Here is a 27,133-nt window from a genome sequence, read left to right on the forward strand (position 1 = left end):
CCCCAGGGCGTTCCCAGCTGACCAGCCTGGTGCGCCACTAGCTCCTTTGTCCTGGTCAAGCAGACATCAGCTCTGGCCAGGCCCTTCACAAACCCATCTGTGTTTCCATCTGGTTCCCTTACTTCAGCCAAGGAAGACCCCTCCCCCTCCTCTAGGATCCTTCTCCTGTGATTCAGTGAGAGAAAGGCAGGTGACCTAAGAGAAAAATGGGTAGTGTGCAAGAACACATACATCTGAGGACGAAACCCCAATAGCAAACAAATGCAGAAGCTCTTCAGCCCCATTAGTCCTCAGGGAAGTGTGGACTTAAGTCACAGTGAGGTTCTGCTCACCACCACCTGCCAGGCAAAACTAAATATCCCTGATAACAAGTGTTGGTGAGGAGCAGGGCCCCAGACCGTTCACTCACTGCTGGAGGGAAGGTCAATGGGTGCAGTCACCCTGGAAAAGATTTTACAGAAAAAGTTCTTTAAACTGAAGATGCACATATCTAACACCACAGCAGTCCCGCTCCTACGTGTTCCAAATGGACTAGAGGATCGTGAGATCAATGTAAGTGGGCTGTCACCAGCGGCTGTAAAGGCTAACGCAGGAGAGGGAATAGCACAGCAGGGTGCAGCTGGGTCCTGTGTGTGACTTTCTGCGACAGTTAAATTCTGTGCACTCAGTTCCAGGATGAGAAGTATTTTTTATGTGGGTCTTACTTCAACATGCTTGGAAGCCACTGATGGAGAGAATGCCTTGTGGGTGTGCCCCGAGACACACAAGGGAAGGCTCCCTGAAGCCATGCTGGAGACCCCCTAAGGCCTTGGCTGGGAGCCTGGATCAGGGACTGGGCCGGACGGAGAGGTGCTGTCCCCATAGACCATCAGGGAGGCAGGACATGAGCACACCCCAGGCTCCCCCCACCTTCCTTGCCTCCTACCTCGACAGCATGGGAGGCCTGGCCCACAACAGGTGCTCAATAAGCACTGGTAAAAGGAAGGTCCCCTCTCACTCTCCGTGCCCCTTCTTCCGCTGCCCCTTAAGGTCCTCAGGCTGCTTGGGCACCCTCCTCCCAGTACTCACGGGAAAGGAACTCATCCTCGTCGGCTTTAGAAGCAGAGTACTGCAGGGTCCTGGGCGGCTGGCTAGTGGCAGCCTGCCGGGGGAAGCGACGTCCGCCTGAGGGACAGGTGGCACTGGGGGCACAGGGGGCGTCAAGGTCGGCGGGGGCATCCGTGGACAGTGCCCCCGGCACTTTGCCAGCGCCCAAGCAACCTGTGGAAGGACGCAGAGGATCAGAGGTGGAGGCCAGGCCTGTGGGAGGAGCGGAGGGGCGGCACCCGCGGGCCGCAGCAGCAGCAGCAGCAGTAACAGCAGTAGCATCAGCAGGAGCCCGGCGTGGGCAAGGGCGGACGTTCGGGGTCTGCGGGGGACTGCGCCAGCCGGCCAGCGCCCCACACCAGAGCTCCATCCCCGAGAAGCAGCGAATAAGCCTCGGCGCTCCTCTTGCGATGCCGCTCCCGGGGCTGGCCCCACGACGGCGCCCCCCATTGGCAGCCAGCGGCAGCTTCTTTGGTGTGGTAGGCGCGGGTGCTCCCGACCCCGTCCGCGCGGCGCCCCCCAGTGGCCCCCCCGCGATGGTGCTCCTGGTGTCCCAGCCGCCCTCTGTCTAGCTTGCTGGTGCTCAGGACTGCCTGGCTTCTGGCCACGCCTCTGCCCTCCTGGGACCCCGTGTCTCCCAGTCGGCCTGGCCCAGCAGTTTCCTGGAGTCCCTTAACCTCACCTCGGCCGGTTCTTGCACCTCCTCCTCCGGCAGCCCACTTCCATCCCTACCCGGTGAGATGAAGGCCCAACCCCTGGGGCTGGCATCCGGGATTTCCAAGCCGTCCCACCTGCCCTCCAGCCTGGTAATTACGGTGGGGCCTTGCCCCAGGGCACTGAAATTAAGCAGATTAAAATGTTTTCAATAATAATTTTTCAAGAGTGCATAATTTTAAGCACTGTCGCCATTCAGCAAATGCCCTTCCCTTACAGATCCATCTGCTTAGAAAGATGACACAGGTGAGGTTTCCATAAACAGAGAAAGAGGGATAGTAACCATTGGGCCCTTCTGGAGCAGAAGGCCACTTGGTATGTTGGAATTTGGGGAACATTTTGATGGCTCAGTGACAGAGATGGATAATACAATTAAAAAATAGTCTGGGGAAATCCTATGAGAAGCTTTGGTTCAAAGCTGTTGGAAAATTCTAGCCTAATAAAAGGTAAGGTGAAAGTTAAATCAAGCCAGGACAGTCTAACATTTGCCAGGTCCTGCTGTCTTGGGAGAGACGATAGGGCTGGCCATTCAGTACTCCAATCTCCTGCAAACCACACCTACTACACTCTGGACCCCAAGGGCAAGGGTAGCTGGCCACTGTGAACCTGAGGCCTACCAGGTCTGAGGGGGTGCCCATGCTACCTTCCACAAGGGTGGCAGAGCTCTGCCCTCTCAGTCTGGCTAGCTTGCGCCTGTCCTTCCTCTTCAGAGTATGATGGAGGTGACTAAGGCAGCTCAGGAGCTCAGGGTGCCGTCACCTCACACAGTCACCTAAGCAGGCACTCTGCCTTGCCCCCCTCCCTGCCCCCCATCATCACCCATCCCTGCCAGGGAGAGAGGAGGAACCAGTCAGTTTCTGTAGACTCCTAGGGTGATATGAGGGCTTGGGAGAGACCCACATGTTCTGGAACCAGGTCCACAAGTGCAGGTCTGGTCATTGTGAGTTTCTTGGGAAGAGGCCAACCCTCACAGTAAGGCCTGAGGGAAAACTGTTGGGTCAGAGACCCAGGAGAGAGTCATGGGGACTTGGGAATTGCTGGAGTGCTGGGATGACTAAGCAGGGAGTGAGATCACAAAGTCCAGCTCCATATTTGGCAGAAGAGGAAACTGTAGCCCAGAGAGGGGAACATGATGAGCACAAGTACAAGGAGGACTATCAGGGAGGCTCCCCTGAGAGGACAGCCAGGCCTCTTGGGAGAGGGGAGGCTTTGAAGGGTCTGGCCATAATCAAGAAGAAAGATGATGACTTCAGTGACACAAAGTTCAAGAGCATCTTCACTGAACAACTGAAAAAACTGGCTCTGGGACCCTCCCCCAGAGTACTCTGCCCTGATGTCCTGTGCTCCTCCAGCCTCCACTTCTCCTGAGGACAGACAGAGGGGAGGAAGAAGTGGCCTCCGGGAGGGACTGCCCTGGAAACATCACTCACAGGAGCCACGGGGAGCCCAAGGAAACCAGCAGAATGTAGCCAGTGAGGAAGACCAGGTTCAGGAAGCCTGGCCCGGCCCTACTGACGAACCTCACATCACTGATCTGTTTCTTGATCCAGTCGGTGAAGTGGGAGGTGCTGGTGTAGATGCCCGGGAAGCGGTGCCGGCTGCAGCTAAAGCTCCAGTTCAGCACCCCCACCTGAATCCAGGTGTGGTTCACTTGGCAGACAAGGGAACTGCCAGAGTTACCCTGTGGAGGGGAGGAAGGGAGGCATAAAGGAGGCAGCAGGAAGGCCTCCCTGCAAGTCCTGGACAAATAAACTTGCACCTTCCGGGGCCATATCCTTAGCACGAGCTGTGTTAGGCCCGTGCTGTCCCTGATATCAACGCATGGCTATGAACTTGCTCTGTGACATGGAAGCACTGCACTGGGGCCCAAGTTCAGGATCACAATGGGCTCTCTCTGCATTCCCCTGCTAACTCCCTGACCATAACTGCCGGTCCCCTCCTCTGCCTTCTCTTTAAATCGTGGTGGGCCTCCAAGGTGTTGCCCTTGACTTTCTTCTTTCCTACAATCCTGCTTACAGAATGAGCCATTTGAAATGCAAACCTGCCCCCTCTCTCTTTGTGCAAAGCAGGTGCATGTATAAGAATAATGTTTACAACAGCATACATCAAAAAGTAGTAGCTGTTATTTCTGCTGATGGTGGGTTTATGATTTTCTTAAAACTTTCTTACATTCTTCTGTATTGTTGAAAAGTTTTATAAATCTGAAAAACAGCTCATGCTCTCTCTCCCTCCCTCCCTCCCTCCCTCCCCCACATATATGTATATTTTTTCTTGTAGTGTAAACCAAGATTTATAAGACATAATCTAATGAAGAGTGCATAAAACATGTAAGGAAAAAATAATAAAACTATACTTAAGAACACAAAAGAAGACCCACATTAATGTACAGATATACCGTTGTTCTTAGATGAGGCAACTTAAAACAATGTAAAAAAGTCAGTTCTCAACATTTGGCTTCCTACAGTATGGAAGACTAGATCCCCTTTCCCACCTTGCTGAAGATAACTAAACCTGTGAGATTTTAAATGCATGGGTGAGCTAGCAAGAAAATAAAGACTCCTCAGAGTGCAAAACCCAAGGGAGGGCTAAAACACAGAGCCATCAGCAAAGCCCAGAAGATGACTTTTGCCCCAAAGCCATAGGCCAAACCCAGTGAAACTGAGCTTTGGTTTTCACAGCCTCATTCATGGGTGCAGAAGACGAAAGGCAAAACCCAGGGCCTGCCCAAGGAGGGGAGCCCAAGAGGAAACCTCCTGCAAAAAACTATACCTCCCAGAAAGGACCACACCTTCCGAGTGACGATAAACTAGGAACACCTGCCCTCATGTGAACTTGCAACTTGAATTCACACTGTCTGGGTGGTTAAAAAAACTTGAGCCAAGAATGTCATTTAAAGAGGTTCTGGGTTGCTTTTAGGTCCAGGTATCTGGCAGAAGCAAATATAGATTCTGACTGAAGGAACCCACTTTCAAGCCATGCTTCAGCGAACTCCCACAAAAAAAACACTCTAAAGAACATGTCCTCTTAGAACATCACCCTGCACACAGGGAAGCTGAGGCACCAAGAGCAAATGCCAGCCAGCAGAGAAAAACCAAAGCAGCATCAGAGCCTTCCTGGTTTGAGATTCAGTAATCATCACGTGGAAGCCTCCAAGTTTCTGGTAATGCACTATTTTATAGGCTTGGTGCTGAGGGTATTGGTGTTGGTTGTGTTATTCTTTATTCTCCATACACATTTTATAAATATTCTTTTATCTGTATTCAACAGAGAGTGAAAGAGTCAAAAATTATAACAATGTCAGTTCCCCTTATGTTGACCTCTAAAGTTCAAGCGATTCCAAATAAAATGTCAGCAGGATTTTTTCAGGACCTTGACAATCTGATTCTAGAATTGATATTGAAGGATAATAGTCCATGAATTCTATGACAGGTTTGAGAAAAAAAGAGCAAATTGGAGAGGCTGGGGACTGGAGAAACATCTAAACAGAGTTAGATCTATTTCAGAGCTATAATTATAGAAACCACGGTACTAGCATAGAAACTGAAAAATAGACCAATGGGGCAATGGAGAGCCAGCCAGATGCCTGCAGGTGGAGGAAACTTGGCACATGCTCCAGAAAGTGTCATGACTGAGAAAGGAGGTCTCTGCTGTAGATGGTGGAGAAACTGATGGAGAAAAATGAAGTTGGACCCTGCCATAACAAAACTCCAGAGGAAATAAAACTCTAAATGTGAAAAGTGAGAAAGATAAAGCTAATTTAAAATGTAAGGCCATGACTTTATGACTTGGGATGAAGCACATGTTTTAAAATAAGATAAAACCCCACAAACCTGAAGAGGGCAAATGTGTTAGGCTTAATTACATCAAAGTTAAGACCATCTGTTCAATGAAAGACACCAAATCTCATTGAAGATAGATGATGAATTAAGATAGGGCATTTTCTCGGTCTAAAACCAACTAGAGGTCAATTTTAGCCTATCTAAGGAAACCCTGAAAATTAACAAGCAGAGAAAGTGAGTTGAGGGAGACTTGAAGGTTTCCATGTCTAGGCTGACCCAGTTGTCAGCTCCCAGTGTCCAGACCCCCATGCTCCAGAGGAGGGAGATGGAGTAGGGCTTGGCGAAGTTTAAATCAAATTGACTTTTATGTATTCACTTATTTTTTGGTTGCATTGGGTCTTCATTGCTGCACGTAGGCTTTCTTTAGTTGCCGTGAGCAGGGGCCACGCTTCGTTGTGGTGCCTGGGCGTCTCATTGAGGTGGCTTCTCTTGTTGCAGAGCACCGGCTCTAGGCGCGTGGGCTTCAGTAGTTGTGGCACGCGGGCTCAGTAGTTTTGGCTCGCATGCTCTAGAGTGCAGGCTCAGTAGTTGTGGCACACAGACTTAGTTGCTCCGCGGCATGTGGGATCTTCCTGGAGCAGGGCTCGAACCCGTGTCCCCTGCATTGGCAGGCGGATTCTTAACCACTGTGCCACCAGGGAAGTTCCAATCAAATTGATTTTTAAATTGAGACTTATAATATGACAAGGTATTTAATAACTGAAAGTAACTGAAAATTATGAGCTCTGCCCAAAATGATGTTTGGAGAAGGGAAGAAGATTTGACACAGGGCATATGGGGGCAATGACTGGAAAGAATAAAACTATTTAATGTGGATTCTCGAACAAATTGAGATTCCTCAACAAACAAATACAGGAGAGGACTGCAGCACAACATCATTTATGCAAAGTAAAATATACACATAGCAACACTACGCATTTTTCAAAGATACAGACTTCTTTAAAGACATGTATTAAACAGATTTCAGTAGGGGCCTTTTGTGGAGAGAAAAAATGGAAGATGAAGGGGAAAATCAAGCCAGTGATAATCAAGCTAGTGACAGAGATATGGTTGACTGGACTCTGGCAATCCAGAGAAAAAGAGAACTCAGAGGGAGAGAGAGAGAAAATAGAACAGAGAGAGAAAGATCTTGTAAGTGGACATTCTCTTACCACAATGAAATTAAGCCAGACTCCAGTAACAAAATGTGAACCACCCCCATCAAAGAAAAAAAAATTAACTTTCAAAAATGTTAAAGTAAAAACAGAACTAAAATCTACAGTTAGAGTGTAGAAAGATAAGAAGGCCATACATTGCAAAGCCCATGGGATGCGGGCCTGAATTTCACACAGAAGAGTCTTAGTCTAAATACTTTAATACCAAACAAGAGAGAATGAAAATAAATTATTTATTGTCATCATCAATTATTTATCACTGCACATTCAGCTGAAGACACTTGAAAAGGAATTAATAAAGACAAAAAGCAGGTGTCATGCATTAGAAAGCAAAAAAATCATAGACTTGAGGAATAAAATCAATAAATTGTACTTAAAAAACAACAACAAAATAAATATCTTGTAAGTCCTACCAAGAAAAACTCAAAGAGAAGGAAAATTCAAATACTTTGTGGTATAAGTAGAAAAGAGACTAGAATCAGACCCAGGGAAAATACACTTTCTAGTATCTGAAGACTATTTATAACTTTCTCTTTATGGATCTAAAATCTGGATGAAATGAATAATTTCTAAGAAAATCCAATAATCACGGACAAAACAACTTAAAGTATTGCTCAAGAACTACCCCTTCAAAGGAAAACAGGCCTATGTGGTTTTGCAAGCAACTTCTATCCAGCATTCAAGGAGCAGATAATTTATGTTATTTCAAATGTTCCAGAACATAGACTGTGCTTTCAAGTGAAGCATATTTGTGATTCTATAACTTGACAAAGGGGGTGCCTTCCTCAACACACCTTCGGTGGAGCCCAGCCTCACTGGAGGAAGACAAAACAAAACGCAAAGGCTGCGTGGATGGTGTCTCATAGGACTGCTGTTCCAGGGCCAGTACCTTTCCTGGGCCATGCACCAACACTATCCTGTGCCTGGCCCAGAGCCCAGCACGGGGTGTCTTGTTGGATGAACAAATAAATTAAATGTATTCTAAAAAACGATATTATAAATCTGAATCCAACAGATGAATGAAACCAAAGCACACCATGACCAGGGAGGGCTAATCCTGGCAGGCAGGGTAAATGGACATGAAGAATCTGTTCATGGAACTGACTCAGCACTCTAGATATGGAGTCCAGTCAACCATATCTCTAACTCACTCTAGCTGAGTTAGAGTGTAGAGTCATCGTGATAGCTGCAGAAACCACATTTTACGAAGCATAGCATTCATTCCTGAAATAAAATGCCACAGTGAAACAAAGGAATGGCTCTCTCCTCGACAGATGATATGCCACGTTAGCAACATGCTTCATGATGAAGTGTGGGAAGAACTTCCAGGAAGGTAAGCAACAGGAAAAAGTAGAGCTACAATTCCAGGTTGCTTTTGGGGAGCAGTACCCAAAATAATGAAAAAAGTAAAAATCATGAAAACGAAAGAGGCAAAATCATCACTAATTGTAGCTCATATGGGCATAAACCTGGAAAGCCCAAGAGAGTGAATTAAAAACTCTTGGATATAATAGAAGGGTTCAGTGAGCTGAACTCCCAGATGTTTTCAACAAGATGAGTCTGGGGGATGGAAATGAGGCAAGTGAAAAGGAAGGCTCTTGTCCTGCTAAGGAGGAAGCAGTAGACATTGATTAACTCTAGGTGTTAAGTCAAGTTTAAATACATGTGTGGAAAATATCTGTAGTACAATGACGTTGAGATATGACAACTTTTAAACCACTACAGGGGAAAAGTGGAGTGGAAAAAGAAAATCAAACCAATACATAAAGTAGGGGGATAAAAAGAAATATTCTTCTTGGTAAATGAATTAAAGGAAAGCCTCCCAAATGTGTTGAAAAATATAGCACTGAGCATTACACTGTTTATTAAAAGACATACCTAAAACAAGATAACACAGTGTCCCCTGGAAGACAGAGCAACTGTTCTGGAATATGATTCTTGACATTGCAATAAACAAGAGAAAGAAGTAAGAGGCATACATATTGAAAAGTAAGAGACAAATTTACCATTGTTTGCAGATGGTATGTCTCAAAATTAAAGAGAATCCATTATATCCACTATATCTAGGAATTTTGCTTATTACAAAGTAAATACACAAAAAATCAATATATAATACAAACGGAAAATACACTGAAAAAAACATTTTATATTACAATAGAGATGTAATATAAAATATCTAGGAATAAAGTTAAGAAGCAGCATGCAGTAATTATATGGAGAAAGCTATATAAACTCCAGCTCTAGGGACACAAATAAAATAGAGCAAAATAGAGTCTATTTTCCCAAAATCACCACATGATTTTCCTTTTAGTATTATACTGAGATTGTTCAAAAGAAAATGGGAAAAAAAACCAAACACTTGGAGACTAAACAACATGCTACTAAAAAACCAATGGGTCGGGCTTTCCTGGTGGCAGAGTGGTTAAGAATCTGCCTGCCAACGTAGGGGACACGGGTTCCAGCCCTGGCTGGGGAAGATCCCACATGCTGCGGAGCAACTAAGCCCATGCACCACAACTACTGAAGCCCGCATGTCTAGAGCCCATGCTCCGCAACAAGAGAAGCCACTGCAATGACAACCCCACGCACTGCAATGACAAGTAGCCCCCGCTTGCCACAGCTAGAGAAAGTCCACGCACAGCAACAAAGACCCAATGCAGTAAAAAATAAATTAATTAATTAAAAAAAAAAACACCAATGGGTCAACAATGAAATCAAAGAAAAAATCAGAAAATACCTCGAGACAAAGATTGTTCAATTAGAATGAACATGGGAGAAGAGCAAGGTAAATTCTTTAAAAGAAGAATAATGGATATGGGAACATATGTGTATGTATAACTGATTCACTTTGTTATAAAGCAGAAACTAACACACCATTGTAAAGCAATTATACCCCAATAAAGATGTTAAAAAAAAAAGAAAGAAGAAGAATGAAGGAGGACTTGCCTTACCACATACAGAAAGGAATTATAAAGCTACAATAATTTAAAAAGAGTGGTGGCACACGAATGAGACTGCAAAGGGCAGAAATACACAAAAATAAGATGGGAATGTATGATATAATAAAGAGGGCATTTCTAGTTCACTGCCGAAAAAAAGTATTCAATAAAAATTATTGACATAACTGGCTACATTTGGAGAAAAATAAAACTGGTTTCCTCTCTCACCCTTCTAGATGAATCAAAATTAAAATATTTAAAGAAAAAATTAAGAACATGTATGAGTAAAGAATTTTATAATCTTAGGGTAGGAAAGATATTTCTAAGCACAGCACAAAAACTACAATCATTAAGGGAAATAACAATAAATATGAACATATGAAAATTTTAATAATTAACTCTATGGGAAGAAATCCACATGTAAAAAAGGTAAATCATGGACAAGTAGTGTAAAATATTGTAAAGCATTTCACAAAGGGTTAAAACTTCCGGTTCCTAAAGTTTTTTTTTTTAACTTTTTATTTTGAAATAATTTAAGACTTACAGAAAATATACAAGCATAATATTTTTACCCAGACTCACTAATTTAATGTTTAACCATATTTGTTTTATCTTCTCTCTCTCTCCATAAGTATGTGTGTATGTATACACCTATACTTATGAACCACTTAAAATTAAGTTGAAAAAGACATGATGTTCCTTTACCAATTACCACAGCATATAATATCTACAGTTTTTACAAATCAATAAAAAGAAAAGTAGTTTAACAGAAAAACATGGACAAAGGACAGGGAAAAGTGTAAATGGTACATTGAACACAAAAGGCATCTTCATTGGAATCCCCTTTGTCCCTTTAAAATGTATTTAAGGGGTGAGTTCTTTCTCTGATCCTGGGTAAAAACTGGGCAGAGTCAGAACGTTTTGCTCACTGTGATTAATGTAATCATAATCAGTATGATTACGCTGTCACATAAACATCTCAGTCCAGAAATCAGAATATCCATAGTCACGCAATAGTCACAAAGCTAGACTTGATTTAAAGTCAAACTTCTCAATAGATAACTAATTAGGACCTACTGTATAGCACAGGGAACTCTACTCAATATTCTGTAATGGCCTATATGGGAAAAGAATCTAAAAAAGAGTGGAGATATAGATACAGATATATCTGTATCTATATGTATATAGATAGATATATCTATCTATATCTATATAGATATAGATAACTGATTCACTTTGCTGTACACCTGAAACCAACACAACATTATAAATCAACCATATTCCAATTCAGCCCCATTTACTTCATCACTCCCCTCCTTTGGGGCAAAAGCCCCAGTGCAGCAAGAAGGAAAAACACACACTTAAAGGGAACAGAGCTGGCTCAAGCCCGACCTCAGAGTTTCTGCTCTAGCAATGTGGGAGCAGACTCCACCCCTGACAGGACAGCCACAGCCAGGGAGCAGAGAGGAAGTCCCACCTCACACCCTGTGCAGGCTCTAGCTCCTCCATCACCAGCCACACCCTCTATCAAAGTGATAGTGGCCAGCACACCATGAGGAAAGAAGTGGCTGGCATCTGCATCAAATCCAGCCCTCACACCAAAGACACTGGGCACACACAGTCTATGTAGGGACACTCCCACATAAAAACACCACTTCAAGACCACAATAGATAACTGTTTCACCTAAATTCACAGAAACACAGAAAGTTAAGTAAAATGAAAAGAAAGAGGAACTACTCCCAGCTGAAAGAGCAAAAGAAAACCCTTGAAAAACCAAATAATGAAACAGATAATCAGTCTACCAGACGCTGACTTCAAAAAGTTGCTAATACCCATGTGCCATAACTACCGAAGCCCACATGCCTAGAGCCTGTGCTCAGCAACAAAAGAAGCCACCGCGATAAGAATTCTATGCACCGCAACGGAGAGTAGCCCCTGCTTACCGCAACTAGAGAAAGCCCACGTGCAGCAACGAATACCCAATGCAGCCAAAAATAAATAAATAAAACAAATAAATTTATTTTTTTAAAAAAGAGGGGCTTCCCTGGTAGTGCAGTGGTTGAGAGTCCACCTGCCGATGCAGGGGACGTGGGTTTGTGCCCCGGTCCGGGAAGATCCCACATGCCATGGAGTGGCTGGGCCCGTGAGCCATGGCCGCTGAGCCTGTGCGTCCGGAGCCTGTGCTCCACAACGGGAGAGGCCACAACAGTGAGAGGCCCACGTACTGCAAATAATAATAATAATAAATAAAAAATAAATTAAAAAATTTAAAAAAAAGAAAAGGGGGAAATTTCAAAAAAAAAGTTGCTAATAAAAATGCTAAGTGGGGCTTCCCTGGTGGCACAGTGGTTGAGAGTCTGCCTGCCAATACAGGGGACATGGGTTCATGCCCCGGTCTGGGAAGATCCCACATGCCACGGAGTGGCTAGGCCCGTAAGCCATGGCTGCTGAACCTGCGTGTCTGGAGCCTCTGTTCCGCAACGGGAGAGGCTACAACAGTGAGAGGCCCACGTACCGCAAAAAAAAAAAAAAAAAGTGCTAAGTGAATTAAGAAAGAGTATCAATATAAACACAGATGCTTTTTAACAAGGAACTAGAAACTGTAAAGACCTAATCAAAAGTAGATAATTCAATTTCTGAGATAAAAAGCACTCTAGAAGCAATGAATAGCCAACTAAATAACAAAGAAGAACACATAAGAGATCTGAAAGATAGAATGATGGAAATAACCCAATCAGAACAGCAGACAGACAGACAAATGGAAAAAAAAAAAAGAAAGAAAAATATGAGATCTATGGGATAATATAAAATGTGCCAACATATGCATAGTAAGGGTTCTGGAAGGAGAAGGGAGAAAGAAGGGGATTGAAAATGTATTTGAAGAAATTATGATTGAAAACTTCCTAAGCCTAAAGGGGGAAACAGATATCAAGGTACAGAAAGAACAGAGGATCCCAAACAAGATGAATCCAAACAGGCCCACACCAAGACATATCATAGTTAAAATGTCAAAAGTTAAAGATAAAGAGAGACTCCTAAAAGCAGCAAGAGAAAAACAGAGTCATGTACAAGGGAACCCCCATAAAGCTATCAACTGATTTCTCCGCAAAAACTTTGCAGACCAGAAGGGAGTGACATGATATACTCAAACTCATGAAAAGGAAAAACCTGAAACCTAGGATAGTCTACCCAACAAGATTATAAGTTAGAACAGAAAGAAAGAGAAATAATTTCTCAGACAAGCAAAACTAAAAGAATTCTGCAATACCAAACCTACCCTAAAAGAAATGCTGAAGGATATTCTCTAAATGGAAAAGAAGAAAGAATCTGTCCGAAAGGGAAAATCCCAATAGGAAAAACAAATATATAGTAAGGATTGAAGATAACTTAAGTAAGCCAGTACATAGAATAAAAAAACAAAAAATATTGTAAAAGCAACTATAACTACAATAAACAGTAAAGGGATAAGCATGAAGATATAAAACATGACATCAAAAACACAAAATCTGGAGGAGGGGAGTAAAAAATGTAGATCTTTTAGAATGTATTTGAACTTGAATGACTTCAGTTTAAAGCAAATAGATATAATTAGGGGTCAATATATATAAACCCCATGGTAACCACAAATCAAAAACCTACCTATTGTAGGTTTTGTATACACAAAAACCAAAAAGAAAGGACCTCAAGAATACTATGAAAGAAAATAATCAAACCACAATGGGAAAAACAAAAAAAAAGAGGAAAGGAAAAAATAAGAACTACAAAAACACTGGAAAGCAAGGAATAAAATGGCAATAAGTACATACCTGTCAATAATTACTTTAAATGTCAATGGACTAAATCCTCTGATCAAAAGACATAGGGTGACTGATTGGATACAAACAAAACAAAACAAGACCCTTCATTATGCTGCCTACAAGGGACTCACTTCAGGGCAAAAGACACACACAGACTGAAAGTGAGGGGATAGAAAAAGATATCTCATGCAAATGTAAATGACAAGAAGGTGGGGGTAGCAATACTCATATTAGACAAAATAGACATTAAAACAAAGACCATAATGAAAGACAAAGAAGCATATTATATAATGATAAAGGGATCAATACAAGAAGAGGATATTACACTTGTTAATATATACACTCAATACAGGAGCAACTAAATATATAAAGCAAATACTAACAGACATAAAGGGAGAAATTAACAAAAATACAATAATAGTAGGAGACTTTAACACCCTGCTGACCTCAATGGACAGATCATCCAGAAAGAAAAACAGTAAGGCAACAGAGTTCATAAGTGACACCAAACACCAGTTGGACTTAATTGATATCTGTAGGACACTACATCCAAAAAAGAAAAAAAAAAAGTAGAATACACACTCTTTTCAAGTGGGCATGAAATATTCTCCAGGTTAGATCACACACTAGGTCACAAAACCAGCCTCAACAAATTTAACAGGATAGAAATTACATCAAGCATGTTTCTGACCACAATGATGTAAAACTAGGAATTAACTACAGAAAGAAAAATAGGAAAAGAACAAACACGTGGAGACTAAACAACATGCTACTAAAAAACCAATGGGTCAATGATGAAATCAATGAGGAAATCAGAAAATACCTCAAGACAAATGAAAATGAAAACACAACTTTCCAAAATCTTCAGGATGTAGCAAAAGAGTTCTAAGAGGGAAGTTTATAGTGATACAGGCCTTCCTCAAGAAAAAAAGAAAAATCTCAAATAAACAACCTAACCTACCACCTAAAAGAATTAGAAAAAAAAAAAACAAAGAAAGCCCAAAGTCGGCAGAAGGAAGGAAATCATAAAGACCAGAAAGGAAATAAGTAAAATAGAGAGTTAAAAGATATATATATATAAAAGAATGATGAAACCAAGAGCTGGTTTTTTGAAAAGATAAATGAAATTGATAAACCTTTATCCAGGCTCACGAAGAAGAAAAGAGGACCCAAATAAACAAAATAAGAAAGAAAGAGGAGCAATAACAACCAATATCACAGAGATACAAAAAATCATAAGAGAATACCATGAACAGTTATATGCTAACAAATTGGACAATACCAAGGAAATGGACAAATTTCTAGAAACATATAGCCTGCCAAGACTGAGTCAAGAAGAAACAGACAATTTGAACAGACTGATGACTACAAGTGAAATAGAATCTGTAAAACAAATAAACAAACAGAAAAACTCCCTGCAAACACAAGTCCAGGTCTGGACAGCTTCACTGGGGAATTCTACCAAGCATAGGAAGAACAGGTTACACCTATCCTCAAACTATTCCAAAAAATTGAAGAGGAGAGGACACTCCCAAATTCATTCTATGAGGCCACCATTACCCTGATACCAAAGCCAGAAAAAGACACTACCAAAAAAGAAAATTACAGGCCAATATCTTTGATGAATATAGATGCAAACATCCTCAATAAAATATTAGCAAACTGAATCCAACAATACATAAAAAGGATCATACACCATGATCAACTTGGATTTATTCCAGGGTCCCATGGATGGTTTAACATACACAAATCAATCAATATGATACACCACATTAACAAAAGGAAAGACAAAAACCACATGATCATCTCAGTGGACACAGAAAAAGCCTTTGATAAAATTCAACATCCAATCATGATAAAAACCCTCATCAAAGTGGGTATCTCAACAACATATGGGAACATACCTCAACATAATAAAGTCCATTTATAACAAACCCAGGGCCAACATAATATTCAACAGTGAAAAGCTGAAAGCCTTCCTCCTAAATTCAGAAACAAGACAAGGATACCCACTCTTGTCACTGCTATTTAACATAGTATTGGGAGTCTTAGCCACAGCAATCAGACAAGGAAAATAAATAAAAGGTATCCAAATTGAAAGGGGAGAGGTAAAACTGTCACCTTTGCAGATGACATGATACTCTATATAGAGAACCCTAAAGTTTCCACCCAAAACTATTAGAACTAATAAATGAATTCAGTAACTTTGCAGGATACAAGTTGAATATACAGAAATTTGTTGCATTTTTATACTCTAATAATGAAATACCTGAAAGAGAAAGTTTTTAAAAATCCTGTTTAAAATAGTGTCAAAAACAAACAAACAAACAAAAAAACTAGGGTTAATCTTAACCAAGGAGGTGAAAGACCTATACACTAAGAACTATAAAACATTAATGAAGGAAACTGAAGAAGACTGAAAGAAATGCAAAGATATCCTGTGTTATTAGATTTCAAAATTAATATTATTAAGATGGCCATACTATTCAAAGCAATCTACAGATTTAATGCACTCCCTATAAAAATACCTAGGAGGGCTTCTCTGGTGGTGCAGTGGTTGAGAGTCCACCTGCCGATGCAGGAGACACAGGTTTGTGCCTCGGTCTGGGAAGACCCCACATGCCGCGGAGCGGCTAGGCCTGTAAGCCATGGACACTGGGCCTGTGCGTCTGGAGCCTGTGCTCCACAACGGGAGAGGCCACAACAGTGAGAGGCCTGCATACCGCAAAAAACAAACTAACAAACAAAAAAATAACCCAGGAAATTTTTCACAGAACTAGGATAAATAATCCTAAAACTTATATGGAACCACAAAAGATATCAAATTGCCAAAGCAATCCTGAGAAAAAAGAACAAAACTGGAGATATAACTCTCCCAGACTTCAGAGTATACTACAAAGCTACAGTAATCAAAACAGCATGGTATTGGCACAAAAATGGACACAGAGATTAATGGAACAGAAATAGAGCCCAGAGAGAAACCCACAAACCTACAGTCAATCTATGACAAAGGAGGCAAGAATATACAATGGAGAAAACACATTCTCTTCAACAAGTGGTACTGAGAAAACTTGACAGCCACATGTAAAACAATGACGTTAGAACATTCCCTCACATCATATATAAGAATAAATTCAAAATGATTTAAAGACCTAAATGTAAGACATGAAACCATAAAACTCCTAGAAGAGAACATAGGTGAAACACTCTTTGACATAAATCAGAGCAATTTTATTCTTGGATCAGTCTCCTAAGGCAAAAGAAATAAAAGCAAAAATAAACAAATGGAACCTTATTAAACTTAAAAACTTTTACACAGCAAAGGAAACCTTGACAAAACAAAAAGACAACCTATGGAATGGGAGAAAATATTTGCAAATAATGTGACTGACAAAGGGTTAATATCCAAAATATACAAAGAGCTCATACAACTCAATATCACAAAAACAAATAATCCAATCAAAATGGGCAGAAGACCTGACTAGGCATTTTTACAAAGAAGACAGGCACACGAAGAGATGTTCAACATTGCTAATTATTAGAGAAACACAAATCAAAACGACAATGAGGTATCACCTCACACCTGTCAGCAAGGCTATCATCAAAAAATCTACGAATAGATGGCGGCGGGGTCGAGGTGAGGTGTTGGAATAGAAAGGGGTTCGGGTGCGGGGGGCGGGGGAACGCGGAGAATTGGCCCGCGCCGGCTGCAGGGCCGGATGAGAAGCGGTCGCGCTGCGGGTGTAGGAGAGAGTAGGGTGCCCGGGCGCCACGAGAGTATGACGAGGGTGTACAAGCTGGTGTGGCGGGTGCTGCACGCTCTGCTCTGCCTGCACCGCATGCTCACCTCCTGGCTCCGTGTTTGGTCCGGCACCTGGAACTGGATCTGGTGGCGCTGCCGTCGGGCCGCCTCCGCCGCTGTCCTAGCGCCGCTCGGCTTCACGCTCCCCAAGCTCCTGGCTGTCGGCAGGAAAGGTAGGAACCGCCGTCACCACCGGCATCCACGCGGGGGGCCCGACCCCGGCCGCCGACCACCCGCGGCTACGCTGGCGCGCGGACGGCAGTTCCCTGGAGAAGCTGCCTGTGCACATGGGCCTGGTGATCACCGAGGAGGAGCAGGAGCCCAGCTTCTCTTCTGGGACATCGCAAGCCTCGTGGTGTGGTGTATGGCCGTGGGCGTTTCTTACATTAGCTTCTACGACCACCAAGGTATTCTCAAAAGAAATAATTCCAGATTGATGGATGAAATTTTAAAACAACAGCAGGAACTCCTGGGCTTAGATTGGTCCAAATACTCACCAGAGTTTGCAAATAGTAATGACAAAGATGATCAAGTTTTAAATTGCCAATCGGCAGTGAAGGTGCTGTCCCCAGAAGATGGAATAGTAGATATTGTGAGAGCTGCTCAAGACTTCTGCCAGTTAGTAGCTCAGCAGCAAAAGAAATGCACAGATTTGGATGTAGATATGTTAGACAGTTTACTTAGTTCAAATGGTTTCCCTGATCCTGATTTACTATTGAAGTTTGGTCCTGTGGACAGCACACTAGGCTTTCTTCCCTGGCACATCAGGTTGACTGAGATTGTCTCTTTGCCTTCCCACCTGAACATCAGTTATGAGGACTTTTTCTCTGCCCTTTGTCAATATGCAGCCTGTGAACAGCGTCAGGGAAAGCAGCGATCCCTGGTTGTGTAATTTGATTTCAGGCTTTTGGAGAAAAGGACTCAAGTGACTCTGATGTTTACAAAGCACCTATGAAACCCTGTACACATCTAGTTTATAATCCTCATAATTTATCAACAAACACAAAAAAGTGTCTTACTTGAGAGTAAGAGTACATGTGTGAGTGTGTTATGTGTGCGCGTGTGCATGTGCATGCGTGTGTGGAAATAAACTTATAAATGGGGGAAGTATTGGAGGAGGAAATATGTGGACTTGCACCTTTGAGCAAATAGCAGCGATGTTTTAGGAGCTGAAATTTCAGATTTACAGGCTTCAGCCCCAACTACTTCCCTTTTTTGTGGGGAGAGAAAGGGGTGATTACAGCTGTTTTATTGTTGTTTTGGGGGGGAGGGGAATAACTTTTGTTCAGTCTTTCCAAGTGACCAAACTTTAATTTTTAAGAATAGTATACTGATGTATTAAACGGAAGCATTCTGAGTTTGAGGGATCTCCAGAGGAATGGAGTTCTGTGTTGTTCACATGTTAAAAGTTTGCTCACCTTTGGAGCAAAGGGAATACATATTTTCAGACATCCGTCCATTTTCATCTCTTCGTTATTGTCAAACAGTGTGACTTGAAAATGTCGCTCTGTTGTCTGTGTTCTGGGTTGTGAAGATCACTTGAAAAAGAACTCTTACAACACTGAAATGCAGAATTAAAAAAAATTTAAATATTGTATGAGGCAGTCATAAAAGGTGAAAAGGTTGTAATCTTAAAAGTAAAGGTGAAACTTTCCTGAATAAGGAAAGAAAGTTTTGATCTCCTTTTCTGTTTGGTGGGCAGTGGGCTAGATAGTACCCAAAGCTGGTTTAAAAAATTTCCATTAACTGTGTTTATTTAAATAAGCATTTGAGGGAAATTACCGAGGCAGCTCTCTTCCTCAAAAGTAACCTGTTCCTCTTTGGAATAGCACATTTAGGACCATGTTAGTACCCAGGATTTTTACTTAATAAATCCTGACGGTGACTTTGCGTAAAAATATGATCTTTAAGTAAGACTGAGGCCTGTGTAGGTAATAAAACATTACCAAAGTCTACAAAGTAATTTAATTTTGCATGTTCTCTTTCATGGCAGAGAACAGCACTGGTTCTGTTACTTTTTAAATGAAGAAATGATTTTTTGATAGGTGTTTAGTTTTTCTTCCCTCTCTGCTGATACTCAGACAGAAACCATTATTCTTTATATTTGATGGGCTGTTTTCAGAAGAATCGTATTAACAAGTGCACAATAGTTATCCAAAATTGTATGTTTAGAATGGAGTAGTTTAAAAACTAGGGCTCAGACTCTGAAAAATAGCAAAGAAGACTGGATTTGGAAAGCAAGGTCTGGAATTGCTTGCCAAATTCTGAGGCTACGAAGAATATATGTTTTGACTTTGGATTCCAAAACCTCATTTATGATTTTAAAAACCAGTTGAAATAAAATGATCATAAACTAAAAAAAAAAAATCTACGAATAACAAATGTTAGAGAGGATGTAGAGAAAAGGGAACCCTTGTACACTGTTGGTCGGAATGTACATTGGTGCAGCCATTACGGAAAATAGTATGGAAGTTCCTTAAGAAACTAAAAGTAGAGCTACCATATAATCCAGTAATTCCACTCCTGGGTATATACTTGGAAAAAACAAAAACACTAATTTAAAAATATACATGCATCCCCAATATTCATAGCAGCCCTATTTACAATAGCCAAGACATGGAAGCAACCCAAGTGGCCACCCACAGACAATTGGCTTAAGAAGATGTGAGATATATATATATATAAAACAATGGAATATAACTCAGTCATAAAAAGAATGAAATACTGCCATCTGCAACATGGATGAACCTAGAGAATATTATGCTTAGTGAAATAAGTCAGATAAAGACAAATACTGCATGATATCACTTATATGTGGAAACTAAAAAATAATACAAATGAATGTATACGCAAAACAGAAACAGAGTCACGGATATACAAAACAATCTTGTGGTTACCAAAGGGAAGAGGGAAGCAGGGAGGGACAAATTAGGGGTATGGGATTGACAGATACAAACCACTATTCAATATATATAAAATATATAGGCAACAAGGATATATTGTAGAGCACAGAGAATTATACTGATTATCCTGTAATAACCTATAATGGAATATAATCTGCAAAAACACTGAATCACTACGCTACACACCTGAAACTAACACAATAAATCAACTATACTTCAATTTTAAAAACCACAAGAAATACTTGTCTTAAAAATGAAAAAAAATTTTTTGAAGGTGTCCAACTCAAGAAATTATCCCCTGTGTATACAGAAATTTGATTTATGAGAGAAGTGGTGACAGCCAGTATAGCAAATGGTTTTTTCAGCGAACGACACTGGGACAACTGGTAGTCCATACACAAAATAAATAAAAATAGACCCCTAAATTACACCGTTCACAAAATGAATGCACATGGATTCAAGACCCAAATGTGGAAACCAAAATTCCCAAACTTTTAGGAAAAAGAAAACATAGGAAAATGTCCTTACAACCTCAGGAAAATGAAGGCGTTCTTAAATAAGCATAAACCAAAAAGGAAAAAAAAGATATGTTTGATTGAAATAAAATCTAAATTGCTATCACAACATTATGTCAACTATACTCCAATAAAAATTTGTTTTAAAAAATCTAAATTGCTGTTGAGCAAAGGAGAGTATATACAAGATCAAAAAGAAAGTATTTGCAATATACACAATGAACATAAAATCAGTATCCCAAACATAAAAATATAATAAAAAGAAAATGGCAAACAATAGAAAAATGTGTAAACTATCTGAACAAGTGATTCACATAAAAAGAATTATGAATGGTGAATAAACATATGAAAGGATGCACAGTTGCATTAGTAACTGGGACAGGTACATGCAACCGCAAAGGGATACTATTTCTCTAGTTCTCATCCTCAGAATGGAAAACATTTTACAGTCTGACCAATACCAAAAGTTGACAAGGATATGGAACAATGGAATTCTCAAACACTGCTCTAAGAATATAGATTAGGGCCTTCCCTGGTGGCGCAGTGGTTGGGAGTCTGCCTGCCGATGCAGGGGACATGGGTTCGTGCCCCGGTCCGGGAAGATCCTACATGCCGCAGAGCGGCTGGGCCCGTGAGCCATGGCCGCTGGGCCTGTGCGTCCGGAGCCTGTGCTCCGCAACGGGAGAGGCCACAACAGTGAGAGGCCCGCGTACCGCAAAAAAAAAAAAAGAATATAGATTAATACAATCACTTTGGAAAACAATTTGGCAATGACTATTAAAGATGAAAGTATGCACAGCCTATGACCCATCAGTTCCTTGCAGGATGCACCATATTGAGAAATTCTGGAACATGTAAATAGGGAGATGTGTGTAAGAATATTCAGAGCAGCAGAGTATGCGATATGAAAAAATTAGAAGCTACCTCAATGTTTATAAACAAGAGAATGAATGAACTGTGGAATATTCACAAAAGAGAATATTGTAGATAGAGCTATTAATGAATTACAGAGGCATGTATCAATATGGATAAATCTCAAAAACAATGTTGACTAGAAGATGCAAGAAGCAGAAGCTTGCTTACAGAATGATGCCATTTATGCTAAACTCGTTCCACCAGCATCTGGCCCAGATCTGGGCATGTGACTGATGTTCAGAAGTGCTCAAATAACCTGAGAAGTACTGCCATTATTAACCATAATTGTGGAGAGGAGTGAAAGTATTTTCACCCTTATTTTACACATTGGGAAACTGAAGCCCAGGGAAAGGAGATTTTCATAAGGTCTCCCAGTGCCATGTGGAAAGGAATGCATGACCACTGAAAGTCGTCTTCTCGCCCGGGTCTAGACACTGTGCACCTGACAGGTGTCCATGCCCCACTGTAAGATGGCACAAATCATGTCATTCCCTATTAACTTTTTCTGGCCCTTCAAGAAGAGGAACTTGTACTGTTTGTTGATTGCAGATCTTGTTGTTTACAATCTTGACAGCCACCTCCTGAAGACTGTAGGAGGGCTGTGGGGTCTCTGAAGAGAGAGATCCTGCCTCGTCATCCCTTCAGCTCTTTGGCACATCTCCATCTTGGAGCTATCCAGATTCGTAATGTGGGAGGCAGGGTCATTTCCTGGGATAGTGATGTATAAAGGCCCCAAACCACAATCTGACTTTTGAAAAAGCCCGAGCTCATTAAAAAGTCTCCCGAGGGGCACAGACCAACATCCAAGCACTGAATGAAGCCAAGGAGAGATTACCCCAGTAATTCACGTTCCATGAGGGTGAATGGTTGGGCACTGCTCCATGGCTACCGGCCAATGTGGCAAGACCCTAGAGCCCAGACTGAGCCACCCGTTGGAGGGCAGGACCCCACAAAGGCTCCTCAATTCTAGGACCTCAGAATGACACCAACAAGGGACAGGAATTATTGGTGTTCAAGGTAACAAGTGTTTACAATGGCCACCCAATGCCTAGGTACCCCCCTGAGACCACAGTCCTTGTGCCACCTGCAGACAGGAAATCCCATTAATAGCCAAAGATTAATTTCCTTCCAGGCGGCAAAGTGAGAGCTTGACATTGGAGTTAACTTAACTTTGGGAACTGAGGTCCATACACGCCATGAGTGTCTTTTACACCAGGGCACTGTGTATATCCTCCTATCAACAGAGTTCAGGGCAACGTGCAGCACGTGTAGGTGCTCAGGAAATATTTGCTGATGGAATGAATGAGTGAATAAAGGAATGGATGGAGGAGCCCGTGGTGGAGTTATGTTCTGAAGAGGCAGGTGTCTTGGGACCTCGGCCTGCCTTCACTTACCTCGAGTATATGTTTGTCCCCACCCGATCATCCAGCACATGGATCCAAGAAATGGCTTGAGTTTAGGGTTAGGTAGACAGGCTGAATGAGGGGGGACCAGGAGACAGAGTCCCGAGCTTCAGGAGGGCAATATCCTGGGACATGAGGCTGGTGAAATCCTCATGAATCACGATGCGAGTGACTGAGAGTTTGGTGCCATTTTCTGAGAGGCACTGAATTCCCATCTTCACGGAGTATGATCTGGGGTCCTTGGATCTGCAGGGTCACGGGTAGGAGGCAGATCACCAGCAGTGAGGTCAAACATGGAATGGTTGGAGAGACACAGGCTGAGCACAGGGCTACCCAGCCAGGCCCCTACTCCCGGATCCCCAGATTCAGCAGGGCCTCCTAGGCCAGAAAGCAAAGTCCCTGAGACTGGAGGGCCACCCTGACTGAACTCTGAAAGCAGTGCACAGCTGTAAGGACCCACTGGTGGTGGATGAGGGAGCCACTGCAGTTGTTCGCGCCCAGGAATAGGATGCTCACCTGCCATGGCCATTTGCCCACCTCTGCTAGCTTCCCCTTCACATTCTTGCAGGAGATGTTAGTCTGACCACAGGCCTGGAACCAGGACCCTTAGAAAAAAGGTAGAGAGGGGGCCATGACAGCCCCATGCAGACTCTCAGGCAGCAAAGGGCAGCCCTCAGACTTCCAGCCGTCACAAGGAGCCACTGCCACATGCACATGCAGGGAGGGGCTTTTCTCATCACCCCCAAAGTAGCAACCAAAGGCCCAGAGGCAGCAGGAGCCCCATGTTATAAAGACAGCCTCCAAACAACGGGGACCAGACAACCCCTCCAGGGCTTCTTACAATCCGTCAGCCCAGGATTCATCCCTTCTCCCTTGTTTACAACAAGTGAAGGAGAAGAGAGAATCATCAGAGGGGTGAGTGTCAGTAAGCGCTAAGTGATGGGGCACAATGAGCAGGGCTGCTAGTCAGTTGTAGCCAGAAAGCAATGGACAGTGATGTCACACTGTACAACTCCAGGGCATGCCTCCATAGACCACCAGCCCTGGAGGTGCGCTCTCTGCGACCATACCAGGAAATGAGTAGAGATGCTTATCAATTTCCTCCTTGCCCCTCACTGGCTCCAACAGTAGGAATGGGAGCAGTGGGGGCTGCATTGAAATGGATAGGAGATTGAGATTCTGAACTGGACCACCTTGGACTGCTATTTAATAACTGAACATCACTGAGGACAGGAAAGGGAGAAATTCTACAGCAAAGGTTGGAGACCAAGACTAAAGACAAATTAAAAGGTTCCTTATGTATAGCCTGCTGTAAAGTTTGGGCTGCCCAAGAAGCTGTCACAGGCGGTCATGGACCTCCTCATACAGGCAAAGTTGGACATGTATTTACACTGTCTCAAGCAGACGTGGTTCCAGAAAGTGTTCCCTTCAGCAGTTCAGTGTGCAGTGCCAACCAGAGCTTCAGGGACTCAGCAGCAGCAAGCAAGGCTCGTCCTTGCCTGGGAACGGGGCGGGGGGCGAAGGGGGGCGGCAGGGGCGCGTTCCGTGGTGGTGGTGGAGAGGGTACAACAATCAACAGACCAGGCTAATAATCTATTGCAACTCATACACATTAGCAGAAAAATCTACTGGGCTCTGCCTCATAGCAGTCCCTCAGAGGGTCCCAAACCATTGATGTTTGGTCTTGTTCCACCATGTCCCAGGGCTCCTGGTACTGCTATCAGATGTGGATGGCTGGTCCCCTTGCCACACACTCCCATGGCTGGTCACCTTTACCCTCAACCAGTGGCTCCCCACAGGGATCCACAGGCACCTGCACAAGCCCCAACATCTCCATGGAGTTTCGTCTGCCTTGCCCTCTCATTGCTCCATTCTTGCCCATGTTTCTGTCCAATGGCTTGCTGTCTTATATTCTGTCTCCCCCAAGGGGGAGCCACATTTCCAGCCCTTCTCATATACTGTGGTGGGTTTATGGCTACCTTGTTTCAGATTACAGCCTGCTCCAATGGAGACTTTGGTAGGAAAGAGAGAGCTTCCAAAGCCTTGCCCTTCCCTCTCTCACAAAGCTTAGGCCCTGGAGACCCAGGGTCCCACAGAATGAACTTTGCTACTTTAAAAGTGACAGCTCTGGGCTTCCCTGGTGGCGCAGTGGTTGAGAATCTGCCTGCTAATGCAGGGGACACGGGTTCGAGCCCTGGTCTGGGAAGATCCCACATGCCGCGGAGCAACTTGGCCCGTGAGCCACAACTACTGGGCCTGGGCGTCTGGAGCCTGTGCTCCGCAACAAGAGAGGCCGCAATAGTGAGAGGCCCACGCACCGTGATGAAGAGTGGCCCCCGCTTGCCGCAACTAGAGAAAGCCCTCGCACAGAAACGAAGACCCAACACAGCCAAAAATAAATAAATTAATTAAATTAAATTAAATTTAAAAAAAGTGACAGCTCTAAGAGGTAGGGTTGGGCTTTGCTTCTGTGCTCCACACCCTCAGTGGGTTCCTCAGTTTCAGAGAACAGTACTCCTCACAACTCACGTCCAGGACAACGCTGACTCTGATCTCCTTCCCCCAAACCTTATACAAGATGTGCAGGATTCAGCCTGGAGATGCCAGCACCAAGAACAGCAGCTGAATCTGGAGGGAGCCATGATGGATTAATTTGGGGGCATGAGGTGTTGCGGATCAAACTTGTCATAGACACAGTGATACCATTCCATATATGGGGGACACTCAGTGGCTCAAACAGATTCCACTGCGGACGACCTCTACCCCTTCTTGGAGTTCGAGTCCAAGCGCTCCCACTCACAAGCTGTATTCCGATGTCACCCCGTGCACTCACATGTGGCAATGGGAATGTGTGTCTTGGCTCATGACCTCTGTCCCTACAAGGTCCCAGACCCTCACCCCCACATCATCACAGGCACAGCAGTTAGCTACAAGGAGCAGTGCACATCCTCACCACCCTCAGACGTCACAGATACCTGAGGCCAGCACAGAGTAGGAGAGCACTCATTCACTCACTCACTCACTCAAGGAACTGGTCTGGGAAGGGGAGTCACACAGTGAAGGAAAAGGACAAATTCCCTAAGGTGGGGAACACATTCCTACTAACAGATGCCACGCCAGCAAATTTTCTGCCAAGGGGCAGAATGGACAGCTGGCAGGTGACCTGAATCAGGGCTGCCACCACAAGATTACATGTGGTCAGTTAGGGTGGGAGCCCAGAGACCTTGTCACATGGGGTCCCACACTTTTTACCCCCAAAGAGTCTGCTGAAAACTGGTACTGAATACTGGCACCACAAGCGCTTAGTTCTCTGGGCCTCAGGTTCCTATTGTGAAATGTAGATATTGGTAAAGCCCACTTCAGGGGGTGTTGAGATATAAGCCATGTGAATGATACCTTATGTGGGATGAGCAGTCCCCCACATATCACATCGTCCTCATCACAAGTCCCAGTTCTCTGAGATTGTGCCTCTCAAATCCGTTCCATGGATATTACTTTGTTTCCATTTTCAATAAGGCTCTTTCCTCATGTTCATGGTCACTGGCAAACAGGAACTGCCTCGACACTGTCTGGGTCCCCAGGTTTGGCACACCATGCAGTCTGATGAGGAGATGCCCATCAGGAACAAATGGAGGCCATGCAGGCATGAGGACAGTGGACATAGGCACCCAGGCAAACAAAGCCCTCCTGCCTCTCTCCCATGCTCCCAAAGCCCTACCTTGAACATAGAGATTATTCTCAGCCCTGGCAGAAGGAAATGGAGATGCGAGGCCCTGAAGATCTCCCTGCCCACATGCCACGGCAAGCAACTGCACGGCCCTCACTGGTCCTCGTTATGGGACTTGGAGGCAGGGTGGGACAGGGCATCTCTATTGTGTGAGAATTCTAGAACTCATGGTTTGTTCATGCAGGGCAGCAGGGAGTGAGCCTCCGCCCCAGGGTTGGGGGCTCACCCAGCTGGGGCAGCAGCAGGAGGCTAAGTAGACAATGTGGCCTGCCAGAGCCATGATGTGATGCTGCTGCCAGACACCTCTCTGGAATGGTGCTGCTGATGCCTTGCCCTGA

General features: G+C 43.5%; 1 protein-coding gene and 1 pseudogene across 2 annotated transcripts; one reads left to right on the plus strand and one right to left on the minus strand.

Annotated features, from left to right (window-relative positions):
• Window positions 1-1,033: 1,033 nt before the first annotated feature.
• On the minus strand, window positions 1,034-27,075 carry LOC307192954 (serine protease 46-like; the record flags this gene model as incomplete). The annotated part of the gene is given in 12 exon segments (XM_079934329.1): window positions 1,034-1,141; window positions 1,183-1,260; window positions 1,769-1,922; window positions 3,321-3,481; window positions 22,108-22,200; window positions 22,202-22,275; window positions 23,060-23,140; window positions 23,143-23,175; window positions 23,178-23,307; window positions 23,486-23,673; window positions 26,787-26,877; window positions 27,022-27,075. Coding segments are annotated over 12 exon segments (1,245 nt in total).
• On the plus strand, window positions 17,310-19,248 carry LOC307192696 (dehydrodolichyl diphosphate synthase complex subunit NUS1-like; annotated as a pseudogene). The gene has a single exon. The product of its transcript is annotated as a dehydrodolichyl diphosphate synthase complex subunit NUS1-like (transcript).
• Window positions 27,076-27,133: the final 58 nt, after the last annotated feature.

This window comes from Stenella coeruleoalba (assembly GCF_951394435.1).
Source record: "Stenella coeruleoalba genome assembly, chromosome: 10".
Classification (NCBI taxonomy): domain Eukaryota; kingdom Metazoa; phylum Chordata; class Mammalia; order Artiodactyla; family Delphinidae; genus Stenella; species Stenella coeruleoalba.